The following is a 26,672-nucleotide window of genomic DNA, read 5'->3' as shown; positions in this document are numbered from 1 at the left end:
CAATCCTTTTATTTTTGGATTCTTGTACTTTGGATCTTTTTCGAAAATCCCCAAACTCATGAATGTGTTCTCCTGTTTTTCCTAAATCTTTATAGTCTTTTTTTTTTTCTATATTGATTTTAGAGAGAGAGGAAAGGAGAGGGAGAGAGAGATAGAAACATCGATGAGAGAGAACATCGATTGGCTGCCTCCTGCATGCCCCCCACTGGGGATCAGGCCCACAACCTGGGCATGTGCCCTGACCAGGAATCGACCTGGCGATCTCTGGGTGCGTGGGGTCGACGCTCAACCACTGAGCCACACCGGCCGGGCTCTTTATAGTTTTTAAGCACATTTAGCTACGTAAACCGTGGAGGATTTGTATTTTTCACTGGTGAGAGGTTCTAAACTATTAGTGGGACACTCCAGTGTTTTCCTAGTCATTTGAAAAGCTTTCCTTTAATGTATTCTAAGTTCTCATACACGTGTCTGTTCATGGTTGCTCTTCTGAGCCTGTGATCTATCTGGTCCTGTGCCCATGACACGCCTTTGTCAGCCCTAGACCTTGAGCACGGTGACTTCGCCAACTCCTCCTTCATTCTTCTTCTTAGTTTCAGAATTACCATCACTTTTCTTGAACACGTTTCATTTGAATTATATCATCAGTTTGTGGAGCTCCACAGAAACCCCTATTGATATTTGCTCGGGTCGTTGAAATCATTTGGGGGAGAAATCACATTTCCAAGTATTTAATCATCCAGTCTTGGAATAGAAGCAATACTCTTTATTTTCCAAGTTATTGCCTTTGTCTTTGAAGATGGTGTCATGGGTTGTTTTTTTTTGTTTGTTTAATTTAAAAAATGTTTTCAATTACAATTGACAGTCAATATTGTGTTAGTTTCAGGTGTGCAATGAATGGTTTGACATTTGTGTAACTCAGGACGTGATCCTGCTAAGTCTAGTACCCACCCGGCACCATCCATAGTTATTACATATGATTAACTGCATTCCCTGGGCTGCAATTCCCACCCCCGTGACTGTTCTGTAACTACCAACCTGTACTCCTCAATCCCTTCACGATCTTCACACAGCCCCCCAACACCCCTTTCCTCGGGCAGTTTGCTCTCTCATCTACCAGTCTGTTCCTGTTTTGCTCATTTAATTTGTTTTTTTTGGATTCCACATATAAATGGAATCATATGGTATTTGTCTTTCTCTGCCTTGTTTCACTTAGCATAATACCCTCTAGGTTCATTCATGTGTTGCAAATGGTAACATTTAATTCTTTTTGTATGGCTCAGTGATGTTTCATTATCTACCGATGGACACAGGTTGCTTGCATATTTTGGTTCTTGCAAAGAATGCTGCAGTGAGCATAGGGATGGATACATCTTTTTAACTTTTTTTTTTTTTTTTTTTTAACAACCTGGGCATGTGCCCTGACTGGGAATCGAACCAGCGACCTCTGGGTGCATGGGTCGTTGCTCAACCACTGAGCCACATCAGATGCATATCCAGAAATGGGATTGCTGGATCATGTAGTTCTGTTAATTTTTTTGAGGAATCTCCAGAGTGGCTGTGCCAATTTGCAATCTCAGCAACAGTAGACAGTGGTTCCCTTTTCTTTACATCCTTGCCAATACTTGTCTTTTGATTCATTGCTAGTCTTTCTGACAGGCGTGAGGTTATCACATAGCTCATGAAGGTTTTAATTCAGATTTCTCTGATTAGTTATATTGAGCATTGTTTCATGTTTGTTGGCCATCTGTAGGTCTCATTGGAGAAATGTCTGCTCAGGTGCTATGCCCACTTTAAAAAATATATGCTTTTATTGATTTTTTTAGAGGAAGGGAGAGAGAGATAGAAACATTGATGTGAGAGAGATACATCAATTGGCTGACTCCTGTGCGCCCCCTACCCGTGATGGAGCCCACAACCCAAGCATGACCAGGAATTGAGCCGAGACCTCTCAGTCCACTGAGTCACACCAGCTGGGCTGCTGTGCCCACTTTTTAATCAGATGTACAGTTTTTTGGTGGTGTTAAATTGTATAAGTTCTTTATAAATGTTGGCTATTAACCCCTTGTCAGATGTATCATTGGTGAATATATTCGCCCATTTAGTTGGTTGTATTTTTGTTTTGTTGATGGTTTCAATTCACCCCATTATTAATATATGCACACAACTACTCATGGCCTAGTCACCAAGATGAGCCATTTACACTAGTCTGCAGAACAGGTCACCTTATATGTTTTATTTTGTTTTAAAAATGGAAACAAAAAATGAACCAGATAAGAATCGTTCTAATACCAAAAGTTTGTTTCAGGGAAATATTTAGAAAGATCATTAAATGGTCTTCCAAAGAGTTGAGCATGGTACCAATTTGATGAGAGAGAACATCGATGGGTTGCCTCCTGCATGCCCCCCACTGGGGATCGGGCCCACAACCTGGGCATGTGCCCTGACCGGGAATCGAACTGGTGACCTCTGGGTGCATGGGCCGACGCTCAACCACTGAGCCACACCGGCCGGGCGGGTACATTTTTATGTGGCTTGACATTGTCAAAGCTAACCACTATCTAGACTCAGGGCCTTTTCAAGTGCCGTAGACATTGAACGCGCCCGTGTGTACTTCTGCAGTAGCTTTGCGTGAACACTTCTTGCTCTGTGAGAAAGTGCGGACGTGACCGGTTTGCTGTCCCAGGCCTGGAACTCGAGAGCCAGCTGGTTTTCATTTCCTCGGTGACAGGGGTCAAGTAGCCACTACTGGGAGAGATACCTTTTGTCCTTGGGATTTTCTGCTGGTGAAATTAAGTCTTCTGCCTGCCTTATCTCTGCCTCACAGAACTGTTTTCAAGCACCTAAGAAATACGCCAGACCACCGCCCCGACACACGACACGTGAAGGGCTGCATGTAAATAAGAGTGTGTAATGAACAGACACCGATTAGCCTGAGCCTCTGGAAGGGATACACCGCAGACAAAACTTAGAAATCAAAACTTAGACCTTGTTCATAAGTAGAAGAACAGTTAGAGTACTAGACACCCTTCCAAAAAGGAAAAAAAAAAATCCTTTATCCCTCAGGGTCCATATATTTGGACCTCACTAATCATTACTAGTTTGTTGCGGAATTCATGACGATTAGGGTATGTAAATGCCATTTTTAAAGTGATTTGGAGCCAAACCTGCAAATGATCATGCGACATCGTGAACAGTTTAGGACCGAAAAATATTTAAATTTGTGAAGTGACCCTCTTAGATCACATTCCTTGCTGTCTATTTATTCTCAAACCAGGAAGCAGATTACTTGGTTGAAATACTTGCTGGACTGACTTGACCACCAAGTACTGTCTTTGGTAAATCTGTCCGTCCGCGGAGATCGATGGGATTGCGTCTGTGTGTGGTTTTATAAAACCATCACAGTTGTTGCTTCTCGGAGAGGGGTGCCTGGTGTTTACAAGGGTCGGATGCATGATGATTTCTGCAAAGAAAGTAATACATAATTTGAATTCAGAGTACAGGCTTTGAAAAATAGGATTCAGCTTGGAGAAGCGGTTCTGACATAGCCCTGGAGAATACGTATCTCCCACTAATCCAATCAGCCATTGGATGTCATCCTTCCGATTTAATCATGTGTATCTGCCAATGGGCGACTCTGCTTCTCCTGCATGTAATTTCAGTGGGTGCCAGTGGTGATGGCAAAGGACTGTCCTCGGGCAGACAGCTGCAGCTATAATCGTCCTTCCATTGAGTTAGTCTGTTAAACGTGTCACCCTCCCCCGGACGACCTGTAGCACGAGGGAGCGTGCTTCCATGCCGTCGAGTGGTGAAGACACTTCCGACACTTTCTGTGTCTCAGGCACAGTGTCAGGCGCCTGATAGACAGGACCCCCTGAGTCCTCACTCTTCCCGAGAAGTGGGTGCGGGGACCTTACCTTACTGATGGGGGAAGCCTGGTCGTTCACAGGGGCAGGTCGATGGTCCGCATTCAGACCTGGGCCAGCAGGCCGAGATGAAACGCCGCCTGTTTCACAGGGTGTTTGCGAGGCTGGTAATCAGTTCGGCACAGTGCGTGGGCACATGGCTGTCATTGCCCTCCGTCTCCTCGTGGAGACTTGCCTGCGTCCTTCCAGCAGCCCGCTCCGGTGCCCAGGGCAGAGCATCCTGCCGGAGCCGAAACGCAGAGGTTTCCCTCATGGTCTGTGCGTCCTACCTCCACCTCCAGCTGCTCTGGGCTGGGGATTCTCTGCTCTTGCATCCCCACCACTATCCTGTCTCTTTTCAATAAAGGCACCTGAGTGTGCGTGTACCACAGAGGTCTTTTTGTTACACGGAGGTCGCCTTTCCTCCAGATGGTAAATCGGCCGTGTGCTGGGCTTCCCTCGGTCTCCCCACAGGGCCCCCTAGTGGACAGGGCTCCACACCAGCCCTGAATCATTGTCTTTCAGTGCGAAACCTATGAGACGTGAGCTACCTGAAGGCTAAGAGGTGCTGAGGGTCCAGGCGCCAGGTGGCTGTTGGTTAATGAAAAGTGGGGAGACTGCTCTTAAGGGAGCATCCCCTGGGATCCGTGCCCCCCGTTGGCTGGCCTGACTCCCTGGGCCACAGCAGCATAATGGGGTCAAGTGATGTTCATGAAAGAGGCCAGTTTTCTGCCCCGAGGTTGAGGGAAGGGGGCCCCCAAAGCCATTGCTCATGAAGTTTGGGGTTATGTTAGGAACGGGGGGCTGGCGTGCTGCACTGGGGGGTCTGGGCTTGCTGACCTGTCTTGTTGCTGTCACAGCAGGTGGAGAAATGGGACTAGGGCGCAGGGAGGCCCAGGCAGTCCTGGGAAGCAGCCTGCTACAGAGCCATAGGGATAACGACCCGCTCACCTCAGGCCCAGAGCCCCGGCAAGGGGGGGAGGCGTTTCCCGAGGGGTAGCCTGGCCCGAGGGGGTGGGGAACACCCTGCTGCAAGGGGCTGAGACCCAAGGCTGGCAACTGGGCGTCTTCCCGGAGCTGGAGCATCTTCTGTATAGAGAGCAGCAGAGTCCAGGGAGCTCCTTGGAGGCCATCTGGCTTCAGCTGGGCTTCTTTGGGGACACCCGGACTGCAGAAGGGGCTTGGTCAGCAGTGACGGCAGCAAGCCAGCCACGGGGCAGCCGAGTAGCAACATGTGCGTCTGTCATCGGCGTCCGCAGGCAGGAGGGGTTGGGAGAGCAGACCAGACTTCCTTCCTCCAGCCCCCGAGCTAAGCAGCTGAAGTTCTCAGAATGGCGCTGCGTCCTCTACCTTGCCTCCCCAGTACCTGCCTCCCTGATTCGGGGGGATCGATCTGCTGATGCTATCTGAGAAATGACTGGCAGCCATAGCGCCTTCAAAGGTCCCAGTTCAGAGGTTTAAACCGTATCTCATCTCCGGCACCCGGCCGAAAGCACAGGTTTCCTTCTCCAGGACAGTGTCATATTGCCGATCGTTTGCATAACACCCGAAGATGTAGCCAATGATTATTTTAGAAACAAGGGAAGGAACTGACATTCTCTGTGGGCTCTTTTTTTTTTTTTGAAAACCGATAATGAGCTGATTTGACTATGAAAATGTAGTAGCCGCAATAAAGAACCGTCCTCCAAAGAAACCAAAGGGTGGTTCTGGGGGCGGGTTAAGCATCTTGGGACAGAAAGGCTGCAAAGCTGGGTGGAAACTGAGGACAAAGGCTTTTCCACTCCGTGCCACTGGGCAGGCGGTTCGGTTCTACCTGTCGAGTGTTGCCAAGTTCTGTGACGAGTGACGAAGAGGAGCCCCCTGGGAAAATATGCTTTCCCAGAGGCCAGTGGCTTCTGCCATGTCCAGGTCAGGTCCCCGAGGCTGCTTTCTAGATAGATGGTCACCTTGCCTCTGTGTCCTGCTGTTTATTTCGCCCTTTAATTCGGAGAAGTGGGCAAGCGTTTGCAACACTCCTGAGGTCTGATAGCGCCCCCTTCAGGGGTCCAACAACACACGCGTGTGCATTTCATACCTGGGACCCCGAGAGCTCTGGAAGGTAAGAGTCAGCGCTCTCTGGCAAATGCAATCGAGCCTCTGCCCTGGGAACTAAATACCGGCATCTCTCTACGGCACTGTTCTGAGCTAGCCAAGGCCACCGAGAAGAGGAGCAGGACTTTGTCCAGTTGGATGTGTCTGACCCACATTCAAGGCCATGCAACGGCCTGGTTTATTGGGGTCGAGGTAAATGCTTGGGTGCATGCCCGGCCCCTTTTACAGAGGCTGAGGAAAGGGTCAAGCAGAGTTTTCGGATCAGGATCAAGATGGACCACAGCCTGCTGGCGGTGGCAGCTGCTAGGGCGTTGGGAGCAGATGGCATTTGGAGTTTAATCCACGCAGACTCTTCTCCCTGAGCCTGTTGAACGAGCTGGGTGATCAGCTCTCATGGACCCGCTTATATACTGAAGGGTGGATCTGTTGACTCCAATGAGAAAGCGTGTGTCTCTGTGAAGCTCACATCAAGTGGAAGGAGAGTGTCTCTTTGATGAATTGCCTTCACGAGGGAAGAGACTGCCAGAGAAGAGAAACCAGACTACCGATGGAGAGGATCGGGAAGTTGAGGGCTGCAAGCCTGCATCCCTGCCCCCTGCTCCCGCCCCCTGCTGGACTTCCAGGACACAGGAGGTCCAGCTCCTCGCGGACCCACCAGCCGTTCCTGCTGCTGAATTCTGCACCTTGTCACATCGGGACAGAGAAGGCTGCAGTTGCGTTTTGTTGGCGCTTCTATGCTGGAGAGAATAAATCATGTCACTTTGCAAAACTAAAAGCAAACGATCACATACATAACAGGAAGAGGTTAAAAAAAAAGGCCTTAAGATACCAATGGGCAGGTACTAGGACTAGGAAAGCGGACTCGCCCAAGCACGCGGTTTCCCGACACCGCCTACCCCAGGGCAGAGGGTCAGCGCAGGGCTGAGGTGGGTGCTGTCTTCAGGTGACAGCAGCCGGACAAGCTCTGGTTTCAGAGCATCGACCTCACCAACTTGTCCACCTGAGCTGGGAGTCTGGCCAGCAGGCTAAGGTGTGGAGAACTAGGCAGCTGGGCAGAGGTCTGGCAAGGATGGGAAAGATGACCGGGGCTCCACCCAGAGGGAGAAGCTGTGGGAAGGTCTGTGGACCAGTCCGGGGGGGGGGGGGGTGCAAATATTGCTGTTGCCTCTGAGCAGTGAGACTGAAGTCAGAGCCCACAGGCTGATGGGTCTGCGGCTATTTGCGCACCATTCATTCATTCATTCATTCACTCAGCTTTGCACTGAGCACCCACCAGGTGTCCTGCCCTGTGGGCAGAGCCTGAGATAAAGATGTCTTGTTTCCCCAGGCTTACAGAGAGGGGGACAATCGGAAAGGAAAGCCAGATACTTGTACAAAGCAGGCGTCAGTCATCCGTCTGACAGCCAACGGCGCCGGGGCTCAGACACTCAGCCTGCCTGCCGGGCCCGAGCGCCGGGGTGAGGAACCGGGTCTGTTCGGACTCCAGAGCCCGTGCTCTCTGGAACAATTTCAAAGGCCGTGAACACGGAACACACAGCCAAAAACACTCCCCGCGAGAATCTTTCAGGATCCTTCGAGCCCGAGACACACAGAGAGCGAACAGAGATTACAGCGGGAGGCAGACGAAGAATTAAAATAGTGCTTTTAATATAATTTTCAGCTATTGTACAGTGTGTACTTTACATCACGAATCTCTAAACTGCTCATCTAGAAAATAGAAGCTGCAAAAATACAGAAGAACACACTCAATTCTGTTGAGTGTGTTTCCCCCAGCCCCCCACTCTGTGAACCAGGGCGACTTTGGACCCCTCCTGCTGAAACCCAGCCTGGGCGGATCTCGGAGGAGCCGTTGGCTGCCTCCATCAGTTAAGCATTCTGGGGAGGGGTTTTCTAAAGCGTGATAGTGGGTCATCCCCACAGGAGCTGGAGAAGAGACGGGCAAAAGGGAGTCTGCGTACCAGGAGGGGTTGGGGGCCTCCTGATCACAGCCACCTCAAAGGGCCATGGGCGGGCTGGACCATGCACTCGGGACCCATGATTCTCGGGCAGGGCAGAGCGCGCTAGGTCAGGCCCGCGCGGTCTGCGGGTGGTGGTGGGCTGCGGTCTGCAGGACCAGGGCCGGGCCCTCAGCTTCTCACAAAGGAGTCTTCTGAAGGTGAGTGTGACTCGGGACAGGTTTTCTCGGTCTCAATGTCCTGGTACTCTGTGCCTAAAGGGGAAGGAGGGAAGAAGAGCGAACAGGAAAAAGAGAGGTCGGTCTTCTCTGCTCTCCTACTTTCTCAGGCTCACACAATCGCACCCTGGCGCTCCAGCGGCGTGCACGAGACTGGGAAGTCAGGCCGGTGCAGGCTGGGTTTGGCTCTGAGAACCCCAAGGAGACGGGTTCCGAGCCCAGAGACCTTTCTGAGGCCACATCTTTCTGGGAGGTGCGCAGACCCTGTCGGGCTCTCCCCTCCCTCAAGGCGCAGCGTGCTCGTCATTGTCACAGATGTTCACCACGTGCGGACAGAAACAGCCTCCTCACTGGGGCACGGGCCAGGCCACACTTCCAAAGGGATGCTGTGGCTTCACTTACAGGTGCTCAAAACCAGGCTCACCCCTGGGATGACTGACAAGCCGTGACTCGCTGTGGAATCCCTGCTCAGTCACTTGTCCTCTTTGGACTCTGACCCGGCTGCACGCCGGTGGCAGCTTGGACATGCCACTGCCTTCCTCAGGACCTGGCAGCTGAGATCGGGCTTATGGCAGCAGCCCCTCATCTTCACGAGCTCGATTCTTACAGTCCTGGGGGTCCTGCCTGAAGTCTGGGGGGCAGGGAGCGGGGGAGGCTGGGACAGAGGAGAGCGAGCAGGGTCGCTTCTGGGGCACAGAACGAATAAGGCAGAGGGTTATCCGGTATCTGTTGGGGCCAAGGTAAGAAGGGAGTGTTTTAAAACGCTTCTGATGTTCAATTACTAAAGCAAAAGAATAGGCTTCCTTATTTTAGATTGCTGTGCCCGTAGGCAAAACTTTACAGAGGTTTTCTCCCCCACCGCCGGGTTCATTTCTCTCCTGCGGGGTTTTCCTGACAGTAGATGCCCCATTGGCCTCATCAAAGGTCCTAAGAAGGCAGCTGTGTCCCACTTTGGGGACCGTGTGACGGGTCCCAGAGCCAGGCAGACCTGGCGCTGGCTGGTGGGGACTTTCTAACTAGGCGCGGGGGATGCTTGGGTCTCCTGAGCCTGTTTTCAGAGCCAGAACGTGGGAAAAATGACACCTACCTTGTGGGGTTGTGGGAGGACACTGCTGAAGCGTGACCTTGTGGCCCCTGGCCTGTACGGACCTGGGTCCCCAGCCCCTTCCCCCCGCAGACGTTGGACTCGAGTTCGATGTTCGATGTGTTCCCCTTGTAACGGAACCTCCTACATTGCGTACTTGGGATCCCTTTGATGAGCTTAGATTCTAAAATAAAAGTGTGGACGGCCGTATCTTCGTGAGAGCTACTTCTACAAAGCCTGAATTTAAGAGACACGTAATTTGGGGGGATGTCCCGGGATGGTGGACTCTCAACCTACAGAATGTTAAGCTTCCGTTTGCTCGTTGTAAAAGGACGCGGTCACTTTAGCATACATTCTGAGTATTTCTTCCACAGGCAGTCATCCACGGGTGGCCCGAAAGATTAATGCAAAAATAGGAATGTCTAGAAACTGTTTCTAAATGTTTCTAAGAGCCTAGCGTCTGATAAGAGACACATGCGACCAGGGACCAGCGCGGTGTGTCTGAGGGCCCCGGGCCTGAGCCGAGCTCCTGAGGTCGATGCTGTGGACCCCAGTGACCAGGCGGGAGAGGAGCCTGGGGTCTCGGCCCTGGAGCTGATGGCCAGCGCAGAGGGGTGACCCCTTGCATCTTGAAGCTTTGGAAGTGTGGTTCAGAAGGCACCAGAGTGGAGACATCTCCCGGTTCTTCCTCTTGCCTGTCTGCTTCTGGTGGATCAGCCTGTATACATTGACCACTGGGCTCTGTGGGTCAGAGCAGGTCTAACACAGGAAGGAAGGTCCATCCCTGGACTACAGCTGTCGCTGGGTCCCGACGGTTACACTGGGGGCCTGGGAAAGTGGGGGCCCCCCAGCCCATTACAGCCAGATTCCTGATCAGTCAGTCCCTACGGTGGCGAGCGGTCCCTCTGTCTTGCCGAGTAGGGAGTGAGTAGCCATGAGGCTAAGAATGTGAGCTTTGAATCCCTACTCTGCTGTGACTATGAGCCGGTTCTGGAAGCTTCTCAAGTCTCATGTTCCTGTCTTACACACGGAAGCTCATACCAGTTCCTGACTAGGAGGCCACTGCTGAGATTAAATGAGCTAAGATAGGTAAGAAGCTGGTTCCGAGTCAGTGCTTTGATAAATGTCAGTGATTCTTATCAGTGTTCACCAATGATGTCGCCTGGCCTGGACCTGGCAGCCTGTTGGTGCCCGTGTTTGTGCTGGAGGGACGGAGGAAGGGGGCGAAATACTTCTCAGTGTCTGTCTTCACTCCTCTGCCTCTGGTTTCTACCTGTTCCCTCCCAGCCCGCCGCCACCACTTACGAAAGGATGACACACCCTGACACTGATGGGCTACTTACCTCATTCTTGGGAAACGGGATACCGTAACTAGCCTCCTGGGTCAGGAGCTGCAGAGTTACTGGTCCCCTGGCTGAGGACACTTCCAACACGTGACCACAGCCGCTAGAGCCACAGACTGGGGTGCCGCCCGAGCTCAGAGGGCCCTCGGACCCTGGCTCCAGCCCAGACACAGCCTCCGCCCTGCAGACAGCTGTGTGGGACAGCCCACGCCCGGTGTGCTCCCTGCCGAAGGCCCCTTTCCTGGTAGGACATCACGGCTCTCAAAGCCCGGGCAGTCCATCCCCTGGCCCCACGGAGGGGGACAGACACCCACGCTGCTTCAGGTCCGGTGTCTAGATTCCCCTCCCTGACCTTCCGGCTGCTCTGGCCCCATGCCAGAACTCACCACCAGCAGGAGTCGGCCCTTCTCACACCCAGACAGACAGACAGACTGGCTCTCTGCATGATTATTCTATTGCTTTGGTTTGTGTTCAGGTCTCACGTTGAACTGGGACCTCCTGGAAGTCAGGACCCTGTTACTGTTTTCAAACCTTTGCATCTGGTCCAGGGCCTGGCAGAGAGCCTCGCTTGCGTAAATGAATGAAACACCTACACGGCAGACAACCTCAGGCTTCCACAGTGCACCCCAAAATGACGCGAACCCCGCGAAGGAAGTTGTGCTACCACACCGATGCTGAGTGGGCGTCTGTCCCTGTCCCCACGGTAGTCACAGATTTCTGGGGCCTGGGGAATCTTTGCTTTTCTGAGTCCCCACTTGAGGCTTTTAGGACTCGTGTCCTCCCTGCTGTGACGACCAAGCTCTCTGAGGTCACCTGCCAGTGTGAGCAGGGAGGTGTGGGGGTCGCTGTGCACACAGCCGCTTCCACGGGTTACGCCGGGCAACGTGCCCACCAGGCAGAATCCTGTTCCACCAATTTAATCTCGAGCCACCGTGGTCCCGGCGGACTGGGACCGAAGGCTTCATTTAGGGCCCGCTGTTCTGAGATCAGTTAGTCCCTGCAGGATCGGGGACCCGGACTGCTAGGGAGGTGAGCCCCTTGAGCGAGAAGGGCCCGGACAATATTTACGTCCCAAACGAATTCTCTCGGTCGCGTTGGGTGTCAGGAGCAACCTCTTAGGGATCATGGCTCCCCTGAGGCATTGGCCCTGGATTCTGGCTGGTCCTGGCCGAGGGCAGGTGGCCGAGGGCAGGGCTATGGGTCTGATAGGTCCTTTTGCTTCCCGCCAGATACCTGGTTTTCCCAAGCAGCCACGAGTCAGGCAGGAACAGTACAAGGCAGCAAATAATCTGTCTGTCGGACTGAGAATATACATGCTGGCTTTTCTCCCTCACCTCCACCAAACCAATAAACCAAACCACAGCAATAAAGTGTTAAGTCCACCCACCGGGACGGACGTCCATCCCGCCTCCCCCTCTGCTCCTGACTTCGACCAGCTGCTTTGATTTCTACACGTGACCTGCTTGAATGTGTGAATGACTAACCCTCAGAAACCCCCTCTTAGGTTGGCTGTCGTCAGCAAGGGGGCGGGGGGGAGAAGCGATTTTTATGGAGATCACACTCCTTCCTGCTCAGAAGATGTAGGGACTCTGTCAAAGGGCCCCTCAGAAGCTCCTCATTATTATGGTTCCCCCTTATTATTTTGCTTGTTAAGCAGTTAAGCTGACTCCTGGGGCCCACGAAGAGGCCCCTCTTGCCTCCATTAGCTGCAAGGGAAGCTGGCATGCTGTGGCCTTCTGGGGTGACAGTCCCCGGGGTGCCCTGGAGCAGCCCAGCCTTCCTCTGTGAGGTGGGAAGCGGGGTGCAAACCTGCTCGTCTCCCTGGAAGGACCACAGAAGCCAAGTACCCCCAAGGGCAGGGGAGAGGGGGACAGAGGGGCAGAGAGAGAGGGAGAGACTCCCACAAAATGCGCTCGCTTCCTACGCAGGAGCCACACTGGTAAAGCGATGTCTCAGTCTGTAGTCAGGAGTCAGGAAAATCTGGCCAAAGGGGCAGGAAAGAGACTATGGTCCATCTCTGGGCTTGTCTAAGGTGTTGGAGGAGTCTGTAGTAGAGAGAGGACCTCATCCACTTCTTCGGTCGATTCTGTCTCTTACGTTTTTGTTTTCTGTAAGTCCAGGGGAGATCTTACCAGGAAACCTCTTCATTCGGAATACCACCCCAAACCAAACAGATCACCCAGAGCTGGGTCTGGCGGGGTCTGAACAACGGCTCCTCATAGCACAAAGGGGAACAATGACGAGGGTACCGTTCCCTGTTCTGTGTGCGGACTTGAACGGTGACTGACACACCCAGCCCAGGGGACTTGACGTCTGTCCCATTGCTGATAACTCTGAGCTCTGGAGTGGTTTCCCTTGGCCCTTCCAACCTTGTACTCCCTCTTCCCAAAATCTTAGGAAAAAGTCCAACATGCGCGTTTTCCAAAACGTACAAGGAAAAGCGAACAGCTCCGTGAGGCGCTGGGGTGTGTGTGTGTTGTCTGGGGGGCTCTGCCGTGACCTCTAAGAGGGCGGGGACCTGTTAGTGCGTTTTCCCAACCTGCCCTCAGCCCGCACAGTGACACGGAGGGAGGCCTGGGTGGCGGCAGCATCCCTGAATTAGCCGGAGAACAGGCCCACTCCCGTGACAAGGACTGACTACAACGCACAGGGCAAAGTGCTGTTTCGGAAGCACCCCGTCCCCGGGAGCTGATCCCGGCGACCCCACACCGCCACACAAGCTTCTCTTTGGCCTGTCCTTCCTCCGTGGGGCGTCTCTGTTTTGAGGCTGCCACTCAAGCCACCCCTTTTACAATGCTTGTGAAAAACTGGGTACAACGCCCTTCTCTCTGATTCTTTCTTTCTTTTGCTTTTTGGGTGACAGCAGCTACGTACCAGAGGCAGGAGAGCAGACCAAGCAACCGAACCAACCCGGACGGAGGTCCTCCCCAGACTCATGGTCAGCCGGGACAAAGGTCACCGAGGAAGCGTGGCGGTAAGTAAACGGGGTGGCGTGTGCGTGTACGTGGACATGCGTTCCGACCCAGCAACCTGGGAAACAGCCTTCTCAGGCCGAGTCTCCTGCTGCACAGGTTTTCATGATTCTCACCCCAAACAATGACAGGGTTGCTCTCTAGCCATATGAGGTTCGGTCACTTTCCACACACACACATGTGCACACACGCAGGCCTCTTAGTTCAAGACTGACCCTGCAAACCTCACCGAGACTCCTGCACGCTGGACATGCCGTAGCCTCCAGGAGCCTGTGGGTTTATTCCTCATCAGACATCACAGGCCTTTCTCTCTCTCTATCCTCTCCCCACAAGCATCGCAGCCACGCACACGACCCACATGATCCACATCCACGCGTGTCTCCTCCTCAGGCCGGAAAGAACACCTCTTGGAACATGAGGCATGCATATCAAGGGGCCTCCTGCGACGGGTCAGTGCGTCCCGGGAGGAACCCCAGAAGGTACGTTTGATTTGCAATTCATCCCATTGCCCTCCCTGTCTCCAGTGTGGTTTTTTCCAAGGCAGGAGCATTTCCCCCCTATTTGCAACACACTGTATATTCTTGCTTTTGCAGACTGTCCGAAGGATAAAATGATTAGGAAAAAAATTACAATAGATGAATTTCATCCCTTGAATCACATTATATTTTTGATGCATTAAAAAAAGGAAGAAAGTAAAAGCAACCAGCATAGTAAATCCGGCCTAGAGAACTGTTAGTGACTGAAGGGTTAACACCGATTTCCGATGTAGTTAAAAATAGTATTAGAGGATTGTACAGACAACAGTTGAAAAGTCATATGCATTGCATTTTTTTTTTTCCTCTTTTAAAAAATGGCAAAATGTTTGGCAAATGTAAGCAAATGGGGGCTGTGTTGGGTTTCACCGGCTCTGAGTGAGGTCAGTCATAGCCAGGTGAGGCCCACCGCTTCCTGAGGTCACTCTGCGGGGCTGGGGGAAGGGAGGTGCTGGCCCCCCACGCCCGGCTCCCCCTCGGGCCCTCGGTCTTGAACATGGAAATGGAGCTGGTGAGAGGTGCCACTTAGACTCCAGCACGGATCACCCATTAGCATCGCTGAGAGAACTCGGGGGCCTGGAACCACATGCAGACTGGGTGAGGGGTCTACACAGTGACCCATATTGCGAAAGTTAGAGAGAGGAGCGGGCTTCCCTCCTCCGACTTGCCTGCCCCCCCCACAGGGGGGGCACGGGGTATGTCACTAGTGCTCATCCTGCAATGCTGTCAACGTGTGTTTTAGTAGACTCTCTGAGAACGGCTGTTCTGTTGTTCTGTATGCTGTATGTGTGTTCGGAGATGTCCGTCCTCCAAGTGGGCACCACTGTTCCCTGAACCTGGCAGTGCCTGTTGCTTGCAGCTGTCAGTGTCCTGGAACACTGTGCGGTGGCTCCAAGGACCAGGCTCTGAGCCCCGCGGGTCGGTCACTCGCCAGACACTGGTCCCATGCTCTCCTCATTCTGACTCCCGTCTGGCTCTGATTTGGAGAAAAAGGATGTGTGTGTGTGTGTGTGTGTGTGTGTGTGTGTGTAGTTGTTTTTGGAAAACTTGTTTTCTTTTTGTAGGAAAAATGACCCTTTGATTACCACACAGAGTTCTGAGCTGCTCGCGTCACTATAAAACGGACTCCATGTTCTCACACCACTCATGATCTTCAAGGTTATAGATAAACTTTGTCCTATGCGTCTGGTTTGCGGGCACAGGGTCCCTCCCCAGATTGTCTACGGTCAGAGTAGAGGCAAAGAACTCACTGGTGCTCAGCCCGCCCTCGTGGTTTTTGATGTAGCGTTTATAGTTTTTCCGCAGACACTGCCACGTGGTGGTGTAGAGGATGAAGGCGAAGGATTTGAGTGCAATGGCGATGCTCACGTACAAGTATCTGTAGACCACATTGTCGTACAGGGCGCAGGCGCCCTGCTCCCCGCAGAAGGTGCTCCAGAACAGGCAGGTGGAGTCGATGCCGGCCCCGAAGATCAGAGGAGGGGGGATGAAACCTGGTGGAGGGAAACGACATTTAGTGTCCGGCTCTTGGGCTGGTGGAGGAGGGGACGGACTATGTCACAGGTGGCTTGATGGCACACGCGGCTGAAATGATCCGCTTGGGGGACGGACTCAGCTCGGCCCAAACCTCACCAAGTTGCTTAAGCCCTCTGTGCCTCAGTTTCCCATCTGCACCGAGGGGATAACAATGCCAGGGCTTATCGGATCTCGGTGGCCCTTCCTGAAGGGAGACACTCCTGGTGCCGCTCAGCAGTGCATTGGAGGGGAAAAACAACGAGAGATCGTGCTGTGGGTTCTTCTTCTGCGTGGGCCTCCCAGGGACTGTGTGACTTTCAGTAAATGGACTTAGGACCATAAAGGACCACAAGTTGAAGATGAGTACAGTCAACCCTGTGTATGCGCCTACATATACACAGAGGTCACCTATATTTATGTGCACACACATGTAAATATAAGGGTGTGGTGTTCAATATAAAATATTTGCACACGCATTGACAACTTCCCTTCCCCCGGATGCTACCACTGGCCCACAATCCTCTTCATCCTAAGCTTTGAACTTGTAAACTCCTTACAGCACAGAATTGTGGCAAAGCAAAAACCAGTCAAACAGGCGGAGGATATGAAGACAGTTTGCAGCCCTTAGTTTACAGCTCTGAGATACTGTGTTGATTGCAATGCTGTGAAACCCAAGCTCAAAGGCCCTGGTTGTATAAAAAAAGAACAGCAACGGTTGGTGTGTGACTGAACACTAGTATTGTAAAAATAAGTTATACCATGTGTCTCTGGTGTGGAACGTAGGGGTATGTGATTGTAGTACATTACGGAAAAGAAATGGATGGTCATCAATAAGAGCAGGGAAAACCGATGATGTGGGTGTAGGAGGAAAGGGCAGTGTTCATGGAGTCCATTGAGCTTCTCACTGAAGACGGCTATCACAACCTCACTCACACTCCAGGCTAGCAGACTGTAGCCTACGGTAGACTGGTCTAGTCTGCCTTGGCTGTATCGTCTCTGCAGGGAGTCCTACGTACCACCATAACACTCTAGTCTGTCTGCTTTAGGATAGTCTGTCTTGGCTCCATCGTTGGGACTGCAGGGAGAGGCCTACCTACCAACCTGATACACAAGTATAGTCTACTGTGGTCTACCCTAATGTATTCTGGTCTACTATGCCTGGGCTCTGTCGTTTGCTCTACATAGAGAGGCCTTTCTACCTACGTGACATGTAAGTCTAGTCTACACTAATGTATTCTGGTCTAGTCTGCCTTGGCTCTCTAATTGGCTCTTCACAAAGAGGCCTACCTACCAACCTGACACTCTAGTCTATTCTAGTCAGCTTTGACTCCGTGGCTGTTCCGGGGGAGTGAGACCTCTGTACGAACCTGAGACTCTAGTTGTCTCAACGAAATCTAGTATAGTCTGTGTAGGCTCCGTCTTGGCTCCGTCATTGGCTCTGCAGGGAGAGGCCTACCTACCAACCTGACACTACAGACAAGTGTCCTGAGGTCTACTCTAATGTATTCTAGTCTAGTCAGCCTTGGCTCCGTTATTGGCTCTGCAGGGAGATGCCTACCTACCAACCTTACAACGGAGTCAAGATAGAGTAGGCTAGAGTGTCAGGTTTGTAGGTAGGCCTCTCCCTCGTTGGCTCTGCAGGGACAGGCCTACCTACCAATCTGATACTCTAGTCTAGTCTATCTTGGCTCCATCATTGGTTCTGCAGAAAGAGGCCTACCTACAAACCTGATACTCTAGTCTAGTCTGCCTTGATTCCGTCGTTGGCTCTGCAGGGAGAAGCCTACCTACAAACCTGACAATGTAGTCTAGACTAGTCTAGTCTGCCTTGATTCCGTCGTTGGCTCTGCACGGAGAGGCCTACCTACAAACCTGATACTCTAGTCTAATCTGTCTTGGCTCTGTCGTTGGCTCTGCAGGGAGAGGCCTACCCACAAACCTGACACTCTAGCCTGGTCTGCCTTGATTCCGTCGTTGGCTCTGCAGGGAGAGTCCTACCTACTCGCCTGAGACTATAGACTAGTTTAGTCTGTCTTGGCTCCGTCGTTGTCTCTGCAGGGAGAGGCCTACCTACAAACCTGACAATATAGTCTAGACTAGTTCAGTCTGTCTTGGCTCCATCATTAGCTCTGCAGGGAGAGGCCTACCTACAAACCTGATACTCTAGTCTGGTCTGCCTTGATTCCGTCGTTGGCACTGCAGGGAGAGGCCTACCTACAAACCTAATACTCTAGTCTAGTCTGCCTTGATTCCGACGTTGGCTCTGCAGGGAGAAGCCTACCTACAAACCTGACACAATAGTCTAGACTAGTGTAGTCTGCCTTGATTTCGTCGTTGGCTCTGCAGAGGGAGGCCTACCTACAAACCTGACACTCTAGTCTAGACTAGTTTAGTCTGACTTGGCTCCATCATTGCCTCTGCAAGGAGAGGTCTACCTACAAACCTGACACTCTAGTCTAGACTAGTTTAGTCTGTCTTGGCTCCGTCGTTGGCTCTGCAGGGAGAGGCCTACCTACAAACCTGACACGATAGTCTAGACTAGTTTAGTCTGTCTTGGCTCCATCGTTGGCTCTGCAAGGAGAGGCCTACCTACAAACCTGACACTATAGTCTAGACTAGTCTAGTCTGCCTTGATTCCGTCGCTGGCTCTGCAGGGAGAGGCCTACCTACAAACATAATGATGGAGCCAGGAAAGAGTAGAATAGACTACACTAGACTAGAGTATGAGGTTGGTAGGTAGGCCACTCCCTGCAGAACCAAAGAGGGAGCAAGGCAAACTAGACTAATAGTTTAGAGGAGACCACAGTAAACTGGACTTAAGTGTCAGGTTGGTAGGTAGGCCTCTCATTGCAGAGTAAACCACGGATCTAAGGAATACTGGAGTAGAGTAGAGTATTGGGTTGGTAGATAGGCCTCTCCTTGCAGAACCAGCCATGGAGCACAGGCCAACTCTGTAGAGAGAGGCCAGCCTACCAACTTGACAGTAGACTACAGTAGACTGGAGTGTCAGGTTAGTAGGTAGGCCTCTCCCTCGTTGGCTCTGCAGGGAGAGGCCTACCTACAAACCTGATACTCTAGTCTAGTCTGACTTGGCTCCGTCTTTGGCTCTGCAGGGAGAGGCCTACCTACAAACCTGACACTCTAGTCTAGTCTGACTTGGCTCCATCGTTGGCTCTGCAGGGAGAGGCCTACCTACAAACCTGACACTCTAGTCTAGTCTGACTTGGTTCCATCGTTGGCTCTGCAGAGAGAGGCCTACCTACAAACCTGACAATATACTCTAGACTAGTTTAGTCTGTCTTGGCTCCGTCGTTGGCTCTGCAGAGAGAGGCCTACCTACAAACCTGACACTATAGTCTAGTTTAGTCTGTCTTGGCTCCGGCGTTGGCTCTGCAGGGAGAGGCCTACCTACAAACCTGACACTCTAGTCTAGTCTGACTTGGCTCCATCGTTGGCTGTGCAGGGAGAGGCCTACCTACAAACCTGATACTGTAGTCTAGTCTGACTTGGCTCCATCGTTGCCTCTGCAGGGAGAGGCCTACCTACAAACCTGACTATATAGTCTAGACTAGTTTAGTCTGCCTTGGCTCCGTCGTTGGCTCTGCAGGGAGAGGCCTACCTACAAACCTGACACTCTAGTCTAGTCTGCCTTGGCTCCGTCGTTGGCTCTGCAGAGAGAGGCCTACCTACTCGCCTGACACGATAGTCTAGACTAGTTTAGTCTGTCTTGGCTCCGTCGTTGGCTCTGCAGGGAGAGGCCTACCTACAAACCTGACACTATAGTCTAGACTAGTCTAGTCTGCCTTGGCTCCGTGTTGGCTCTGCAGAGAGAGGCCTACCTACACGCCTGACACTATAGTCTAGTCTGCCTTGGCTCCATCGTTAGGTTTGTAGGTAGGCCTCTCCCTGCAGAGCCGACACTCTAGTCTAGTTTGACTTGGCTCCATCGTTGGCTCTGCAGGGAGAGGCCTACCTACAAACCTGATACTCTAGTCTAGTCTGCCTTGGCTCCGTCCTTGGCTCCGAAGGGAGAGGCCTACCTACACGCCTGACACTCTAGTCTAGTCTGCATCGTTAGGTTTGTAGGTAGGCCTCTCCCTGCAGAGCCAACGACGGAGCCAAGACAGACTAGACTAGTCTAGACTATAGTGTCAGGTTTGTAGGTAGGCCTCTCCCTGCAGAGCCAACGACGGAGCCAAGACAGACTAGACTAGAGTATCAGGTTTGTAGGTAGGCCTCTCCGTGCAGAGCCAACGACGGAATCAAGGCAGACTAGACTAGAGTGTCAGGTTTGTAGGTAGGCCTCTCCCTGCAGAGCCAACGACGGAGCCAAGACAGACTAGACTAGAGTGTCAGGTTTGTAGGTAGGCCTCTCCCTGCAGAGGCAACGATGGAGCCAAGTAAGACTAGACTAGAGTGTCAGGTTTGTAGGTAGGCCTCTCCCTGCAGAGCTAATGATGGAGCCAAGTCAGACTAGACTAGAGTGTCAGGTATATAGGTAGTCCTCTCTCTGCAGAGCCTACGACAGAGCCAAGATAGACTAAACTAGTCTAGACTATAGTGTCAGGCGAGTAGGTAGGCCTCTCTCTGCAGAGCCAACGACGGAGCCAAGACAGACTAGACTAGAGTGTCAGGTTTGTAGGTAGGCCTCTCTCTGCAGAGCCAACGACAGAGCCAAGACAGACTAAACTAGTCTAGTCTATAGTGTCAGGCGAGTAGGTAGGCCTCTCCCTGCAGAGCCAACGATGGAGCCAAGTCAGACTAGACTAGAGTGTCAGGTTTGTAGGTAGGCCTCTCTCTGCAGAGCCAATCAGGGAGCCAAGACAGACTAGACTAGAGTGTCAGGTTTGTAGGTAGGCCTCTCCCTGCAGAGCCAACGACGGAGCCAAGGCAGACTAAACTAGTCTAGACTATCGTGTCAGGCGAGTAGGTAGGCCTCTCTCTGCAGAGCCAACGATGGAGCCAAGTCAGACTAGACTAGAGTGTCAGGTTTGTAGGTAGGCCTCTCCCTCAGAGCCAAAGACGGAGCCAAGTCAGACTAGACTAGAGTGTCAGGTTTGTAGGTAGGCCGCTCCCTCCAGAGCCGACACTCTAGTCTAGTCTGACTTGGCTCCATCGTTGGCTCTGCAGGGAGAGGCCTACCTACAAACCTGACACTCTAGTCTAGTCTGTCTTGATTCCGTCGTTGGCTCTGCAGGGAGAGGCCTACCTACAAACCTGACACTCTATCTAGTCTGACTTGGCTCCGTCGTTGCCTCTAGAGGGAGAGGCCTACCTACAAACTGACACTCTAGTCTAGTCAGACTTGGCTCCATCATTGCCTCTGCAGGAGAGGCCTACCTACAAACCTGACACTCTAGTCTAGTCTGCCTTGGTTCCGTCATTGGCTCTGCAGGGAGAGGCCTACCTACAAACCTGACACTCTAGTCTAGTCTGACTTGGCTCCATCGTTGGCTCTGCAGGGAGAGGCCTACCTACTCGCCTGACACTATAGACTAGACTAGTTAGTCTGTCTTGGCTCCGTCGTTTGCTCTGCAGAGAGAGGCCTACCTACAAACCTGACACTATATTCTAGGCTGCCTTGATTCCGTCGTTGCCTCTGCAGGGAGAGGCCTACCGACAAACCTGACACTCTAGTCTAGTCTGACTTGGCTCCATCGTTGGCTCTGCAGGGAGAGGCCTACCTACAAACCTGACACTCTAGTCTAGTCTGTCTTGGCTCCGTCGTTGGCTCTGCAGGGAGAGGGCTACCTACACACCTGACACTCTAGTCTAGTCAGACTTGGCTCCATCATTGGCTCTGCAGGGAGAGGCCTACCTACAAACCTGACACTCTAGTCTAGTGAGACTTGGCTCCATCATTGGCTCTGCAGGGAGAGGCCTACCTACAAACCTGAGACTATAGTCTAGACTAGTTTAGTCTGTCTTGGCTCCGTCGTTGGCTCTGCAGGGAGAGGCCTACCTACAAATCTGACACTCTAGTCTAGTCTGCCTTGGCTCCATCGTTAGGTTTCTAGGTAGGCCTCTCCCTGCAGAGCCGACACTCTAGTCTAGTCTGACTTGGCTCCATCGTTGGGTCTGCAGGGAGAGGCCTACCTACAAACCTGACACTCTAGTCTAGTCTGCCTTGGCTCCATCGTTGCCTCTGCAGGGAGAGGCCTACCTACAAACCTGATACTCTAGTCTAGTCTGTCTTGGCTCCGTCGTTGGCTCTGCAGGGAGAGGCCTACCTACAAACCTGACACTATAGTCTAGACTAGTTTAGTCTGTCTTGGCTCCGTCGTTGGCTCTGCAGGGAGAGGCCTACCTACAAACCTGACACTCTAGTCTAGTCAGACTTGGCTCCATCGTTAGGTTTGTAGGTAGGCCTCGACCTGCAGAGCCAACGATGGAGCCAAGGCAGACTAGACTAGAGTGTCGGCTCTGCAGGGAGAGGCCTACCTACAAACCTGATACTCTAGTCTAGTCTGCCTTGATTCCGTAGTTTCCTCTGCAGGGAGAGGCCTACCTACAAACCTGACACTCTAGTCTAGTCTGTCTTGGTTCCATATTTGTCTCTGCAGGGAGAGGCCTACCTACAAACCTGACAATATAGTCTAGACTAGTTTAGTCTGTCTTGGCTCCGTCGTTGGCTCTGCAGAGAGAGGCCTACCTACAAACCTGACACTCTAGTCTGGTCTGTCTTGGCTCCGTCGTTGGCTCTGCAGAGAGAGGCCTACCTACAAACCTGACACTATAGTCTAGGCTGCCTTGATTCGGTCGTTGGCTCTGCAGGGAGAGGCCTACCTACAAACCTGACACTCTAGTCTAGTCTGTCTTGGCTCCGTGAATGGCTCTGCAGAGAGAGGCCTACCTACAAACCTGACACTCTAGTCTAGTCTGACTTGGCTCCATCGTTGGCTCTGCAGGGAGAGGCCTACCTACTCGCCTGACACTATAGACTAGACTAGTTTAGTCTGTCTTGGCTCCGTCGTTGGCTCTGCAGAGAGAGGCCTACCTACAAACCTGATACTCTAGTCTAGTCTGCCTTGATTCCGTAGTTTCCTCTGCAGGGAGAGGCCTACCTACAAACCTGACACTCTAGTCTAGTCTGTCTTGGTTCCATATTTGTCTCTGCAGAGAGAGGCCTACCTACAAACCTGACACTCTAGTCTGGTCTGTCTTGGCTCCGTCGTTGGCTCTGCAGAGAGAGGCCTACCTACAAACCTGACACTATAGTCTAGGCTGCCTTGATTCCGTCGTTGGCTCTGCAGGGAGAGGCCTACCTACAAACCTGACACTCTAGTCTAGTCTGTCTTGGCTCCGTGAATGGCTCTGCAGAGAGAGGCCTACCTACAAACCTGACACTCTAGTCTAGTCTGACTTGGCTCCATCGTTGGCTCTGCAGGGAGAGGCCTACCTACTCGCCTGACACTATAGACTAGACTAGTTTAGTCTGTCTTGGCTCCGTCGTTGGCTCTGCAGAGAGAGGCCTACCTACAAACCTGACACTATAGTCTAGGCTGCCTTGATTCCGTCGTTGGCTCTGCAGGGAGAGGCCTACCTACAAACCTGACACTCTAGTCTAGTCTGACTTGGCTCCATCGTTGCCTCTGCAGGGAGAGGCCTACCTACAAACCTGACACTGTAGTCTAGTCTGTCTTGGCTCCGTCGTTGGCTCTGCAGGGAGAGGCCTACCTACAAACCTGACACTCTAGTCTAGTCAGACTTGGCTCCATCATTAGCTCTGCAGGGAGAGGCCTACCTACAAACCTGATACTCTAGTCTGGTCTGCCTTGATTCCGTCGTTGGCACTGCAGGGAGAGGCCTACCTACAAACCTAATACTCTAGTCTAGTCTGCCTTGATTCCGACGTTGGCTCTGCAGGGAGAAGCCTACCTACAAACCTGACACAATAGTCTAGACTAGTGTAGTCTGCCTTGATTTCGTCGTTGGCTCTGCAGAGGGAGGCCTACCTACAAACCTGACACTCTAGTCTAGACTAGTTTAGTCTGACTTGGCTCCATCATTGCCTCTGCAAGGAGAGGTCTACCTACAAACCTGACACTCTAGTCTAGACTAGTTTAGTCTGTCTTGGCTCCGTCGTTGGCTCTGCAGAGAGAGGCCTACCTACAAACCTGACACTCTAGTCTAGACTAGTTTAGTCTGACTTGGCTCCATCGTTGGCTCTGCAAGGAGAGGCCTACCTACAAACCTGACACTATAGTCTAGACTAGTCTAGTCTGCCTTGATTCCGTCATTGGCTCTCCAGGGAGAGGCCTACCTACAAACATAATGATGGAGCCAGGAAAGAGTAGAATAGACTACACTAGACTAGAGTATGAGGTTGGTAGGTAGGCCACTCCCTGCAGAACCAAAGAGGGAGCAAAGGCAAACTAGACTAATAGTTTAGAGGAGACCACAGTAAACTGGACTTAAGTGTCAGGTTGGTAGGTAGGCCTCTCATTGCAGAGTAAACCACGGATCTAAGGAATACTGGAGTAGAGTAGAGTATTGGGTTGGTAGATAGGCCTCTCCTTGCAGAACCAGCCATGGAGCACAGGCCAACTCTGTAGAGAGAGGCCAGCCTACCAACTTGACAGTAGACTACAGTAGACTGGAGTGTCAGGTTAGTAGGTAGGCCTCTCCCTCGTTGGCTCTGCAGGGAGAGGCCTACCTACAAACCTGATACTCTAGTCTAGTCTGACTTGGCTCCATCGTTGCCTCTGCAGGGAGAGGCCTACCTACAAACCTGACACTCTAGTCTAGTCTGACTTGGCTCCATCGTTGCCTCTGCAGGGAGAGGCCTACCTACAAACCTGACACTCTAGTCTAGTCTGACTTGGTTCCATCGTTGGCTCTGCAGAGAGAGGCCTACCTACAAACCTGACAATATACTCTAGACTAGTTTAGTCTGTCTTGGCTCCGTCGTTGGCTCTGCAGAGAGAGGCCTACCTACAAACCTGACACTATAGTCTAGTTTAGTCTGTCTTGGCTCCGGCGTTGGCTCTGCAGGGAGAGGCCTACCTACAAACCTGACACTCTAGTCTAGTCTGACTTGGCTCCATCGTTGGCTGTGCAGGGAGAGGCCTACCTACAAACCTGATACTGTAGTCTAGTCTGACTTGGCTCCATCGTTGCCTCTGCAGGGAGAGGCCTACCTCCAAACCTGACTATATAGTCTAGACTAGTTTAGTCTGCCTTGGCTCCGTCGTTGGCTCTGCAGGGAGAGGCCTACCTACAAACCTGACACTCTAGTCTAGTCTGTCTTGGCTCCGTCGTTGGCTCTGCAGAGAGAGGCCTACCTACTCGCCTGACACGATAGTCTAGACTAGTTTAGTCTGTCTTGGCTCCGTCGTTGGCTCTGCAGGGAGAGGCCTACCTACAAACCTGACACGATAGTCTAGACTAGTTTAGTCTGCCTTGGCTCCGTCGTTGGCTCTGCAGTGAGAGGCCTACCTACACGCCTGACACTATAGTCTAGTCTGCCTTGGCTCCATCGTTAGGTTTGTAGGTAGGCCTCTCCCTGCAGAGCCGACACTCTAGTCTAGTTTGACTTGGCTCCATCGTTGGCTCTGCAGGGAGAGGCCTACCTACAAACCTGACACTCTAGTCTAGTCTGCCTTGGCTCCTTCCTTTGTTCCGCAGGGAGCGGCCTACCTACAAACCTGACACTCTAGTCTACAGTATCAGGTTTGTAGGTAGGCCTCTCCCTGCAGAGCCAACGACGGAGCCAAGACAGACTAGACTAGTCTAGACTATAGTGTCAGGTTTGTAGGTAGGCCTCTCCCTGCAGAGCCAACGACGGAATCAAGGCAGACTAGACTAGAGTGTCAGGTTTGTAGGTAGGCCTCTCCCTGCAGAGCCAACGACGGAGCCAAGACAGACTAGACTAGAGTGTCAGGTTTGTAGGTAGGCCTCTCCCTGCAGAGGCAACGATGGAGCCAAGTAAGACTAGACTAGAGTGTCAGGTTTGTAGGTAGGCCTCTCCCTGCAGAGCTAATGATGGAGCCAAGTCAGACTAGACTAGAGTGTCAGGTATATAGGTAGTCCTCTCTCTGCAGAGCCTACGACAGAGCCAAGATAGACTAAACTAGTCTAGACTATCGTGTCAGGCGAGTAGGTAGGCCTCTCTCTGCAGAGCCAACGACGGAGCCAAGGCAGACTAGACTAGAGTGTCAGGTTTGTAGGTAGGCCTCTCTCTGCAGAGCCAACGACAGAGCCAAGACAGACTAAACTAGTCTAGTCTATAGTGTCAGGCGAGTAGGTAGGCCTCTCCCTGCAGAGCCAACGATGGAGCCAAGTCAGACTAGACTAGAGTGTCAGGTTTGTAGGTAGGCCTCTCTCTGCAGAGCCATTCAGGGAGCCAAGACAGACTAGACTAGAGTGTCAGGTTTGTAGGTAGGCCTCTCTCTGCAGAGCCAACGACGGAGCCAAGACAGACTAAACTAGTCTAGTCTATAGTGTCAGGCGAGTAGGTAGGCCTCTCCCTGCAGAGCCAACGATGGAGCCAAGTCAGACTAGACTAGAGTGTCAGGTTTGTAGGTAGGCCTCTCTCTGCAGAGCCAATCACGGAGCCAAGACAGACTAGACTAGAGTGTCAGGTTTGTAGATAGGCCTCTTCCTGCAGAGCCGACACTCTAGTCTAGTCTGACTTGGCTCCATCGTTGGCTCTGCAGGGAGAGGCCTACCTACAAACCTGACACTCTAGTCTAGGCTGCCTTGATTCCGTCGTTGGCTCTGCAGGGAGAGGCCTACCTACAAACCTGACACTCTATCTAGTCTGACTTGGCTCCGTCGTTGCCTCTAGAGGGAGAGGCCTACCTACAAACTGACACTCTAGTCTAGTCAGACTTGGCTCCATCATTGCCTCTGCAGGGAGAGGCCTACCTACAAACCTGACACTCTAGTCTAGTCTGCCTTGGTTCCGTCATTGGCTCTGCAGGGAGAGGCCTACCTACAAACCTGACACTCTAGTCTAGTCTGACTTGGCTCCATCGTTGGCTCTGCAGGGAGAGGCCTACCTACTCGCCTGACACTATAGACTAGACTAGTTTAGTCTGTCTTGGCTCCGTCGTTT

At 52.2% G+C, this 26,672-nt stretch overlaps 1 protein-coding gene across 2 annotated transcripts in view; it reads right to left on the bottom strand.

The window, feature by feature from the left end:
- Positions 1-7,640: 7,640 nt before the first annotated feature.
- The window catches only part of SLCO3A1 (solute carrier organic anion transporter family member 3A1), a 246,849-nt gene continuing 227,817 nt past the window's right edge, over positions 7,641-26,672 (bottom strand). The window contains exons 10-11 of one of the 2 annotated variants that reach the window (XM_036277812.1): positions 15,349-15,591; positions 7,641-8,202 (exon numbers count right to left, since the gene is read on the bottom strand). In XM_036277812.1, the coding sequence (XP_036133705.1) occupies positions 8,120-8,202; positions 15,349-15,591 (326 nt within the window). In that variant the 3' untranslated portion in view covers positions 7,641-8,119. Of the gene's footprint in view, positions 8,203-14,084; positions 15,592-26,672 lie in introns of those variants that run through there. The other variant, XM_036277811.1, reaches the window with a different exon arrangement.

The sequence above is a fragment of the Molossus molossus genome, unplaced genomic scaffold (assembly GCF_014108415.1).
Source record: "Molossus molossus isolate mMolMol1 unplaced genomic scaffold, mMolMol1.p scaffold_m16_p_24, whole genome shotgun sequence".
Taxonomy (NCBI): Eukaryota; Metazoa; Chordata; class Mammalia; order Chiroptera; family Molossidae; genus Molossus; species Molossus molossus.
The sequence above is the reverse complement of the archived record's forward strand: the minus strand, read 5'-3'. Positions and strand labels throughout refer to the sequence as shown.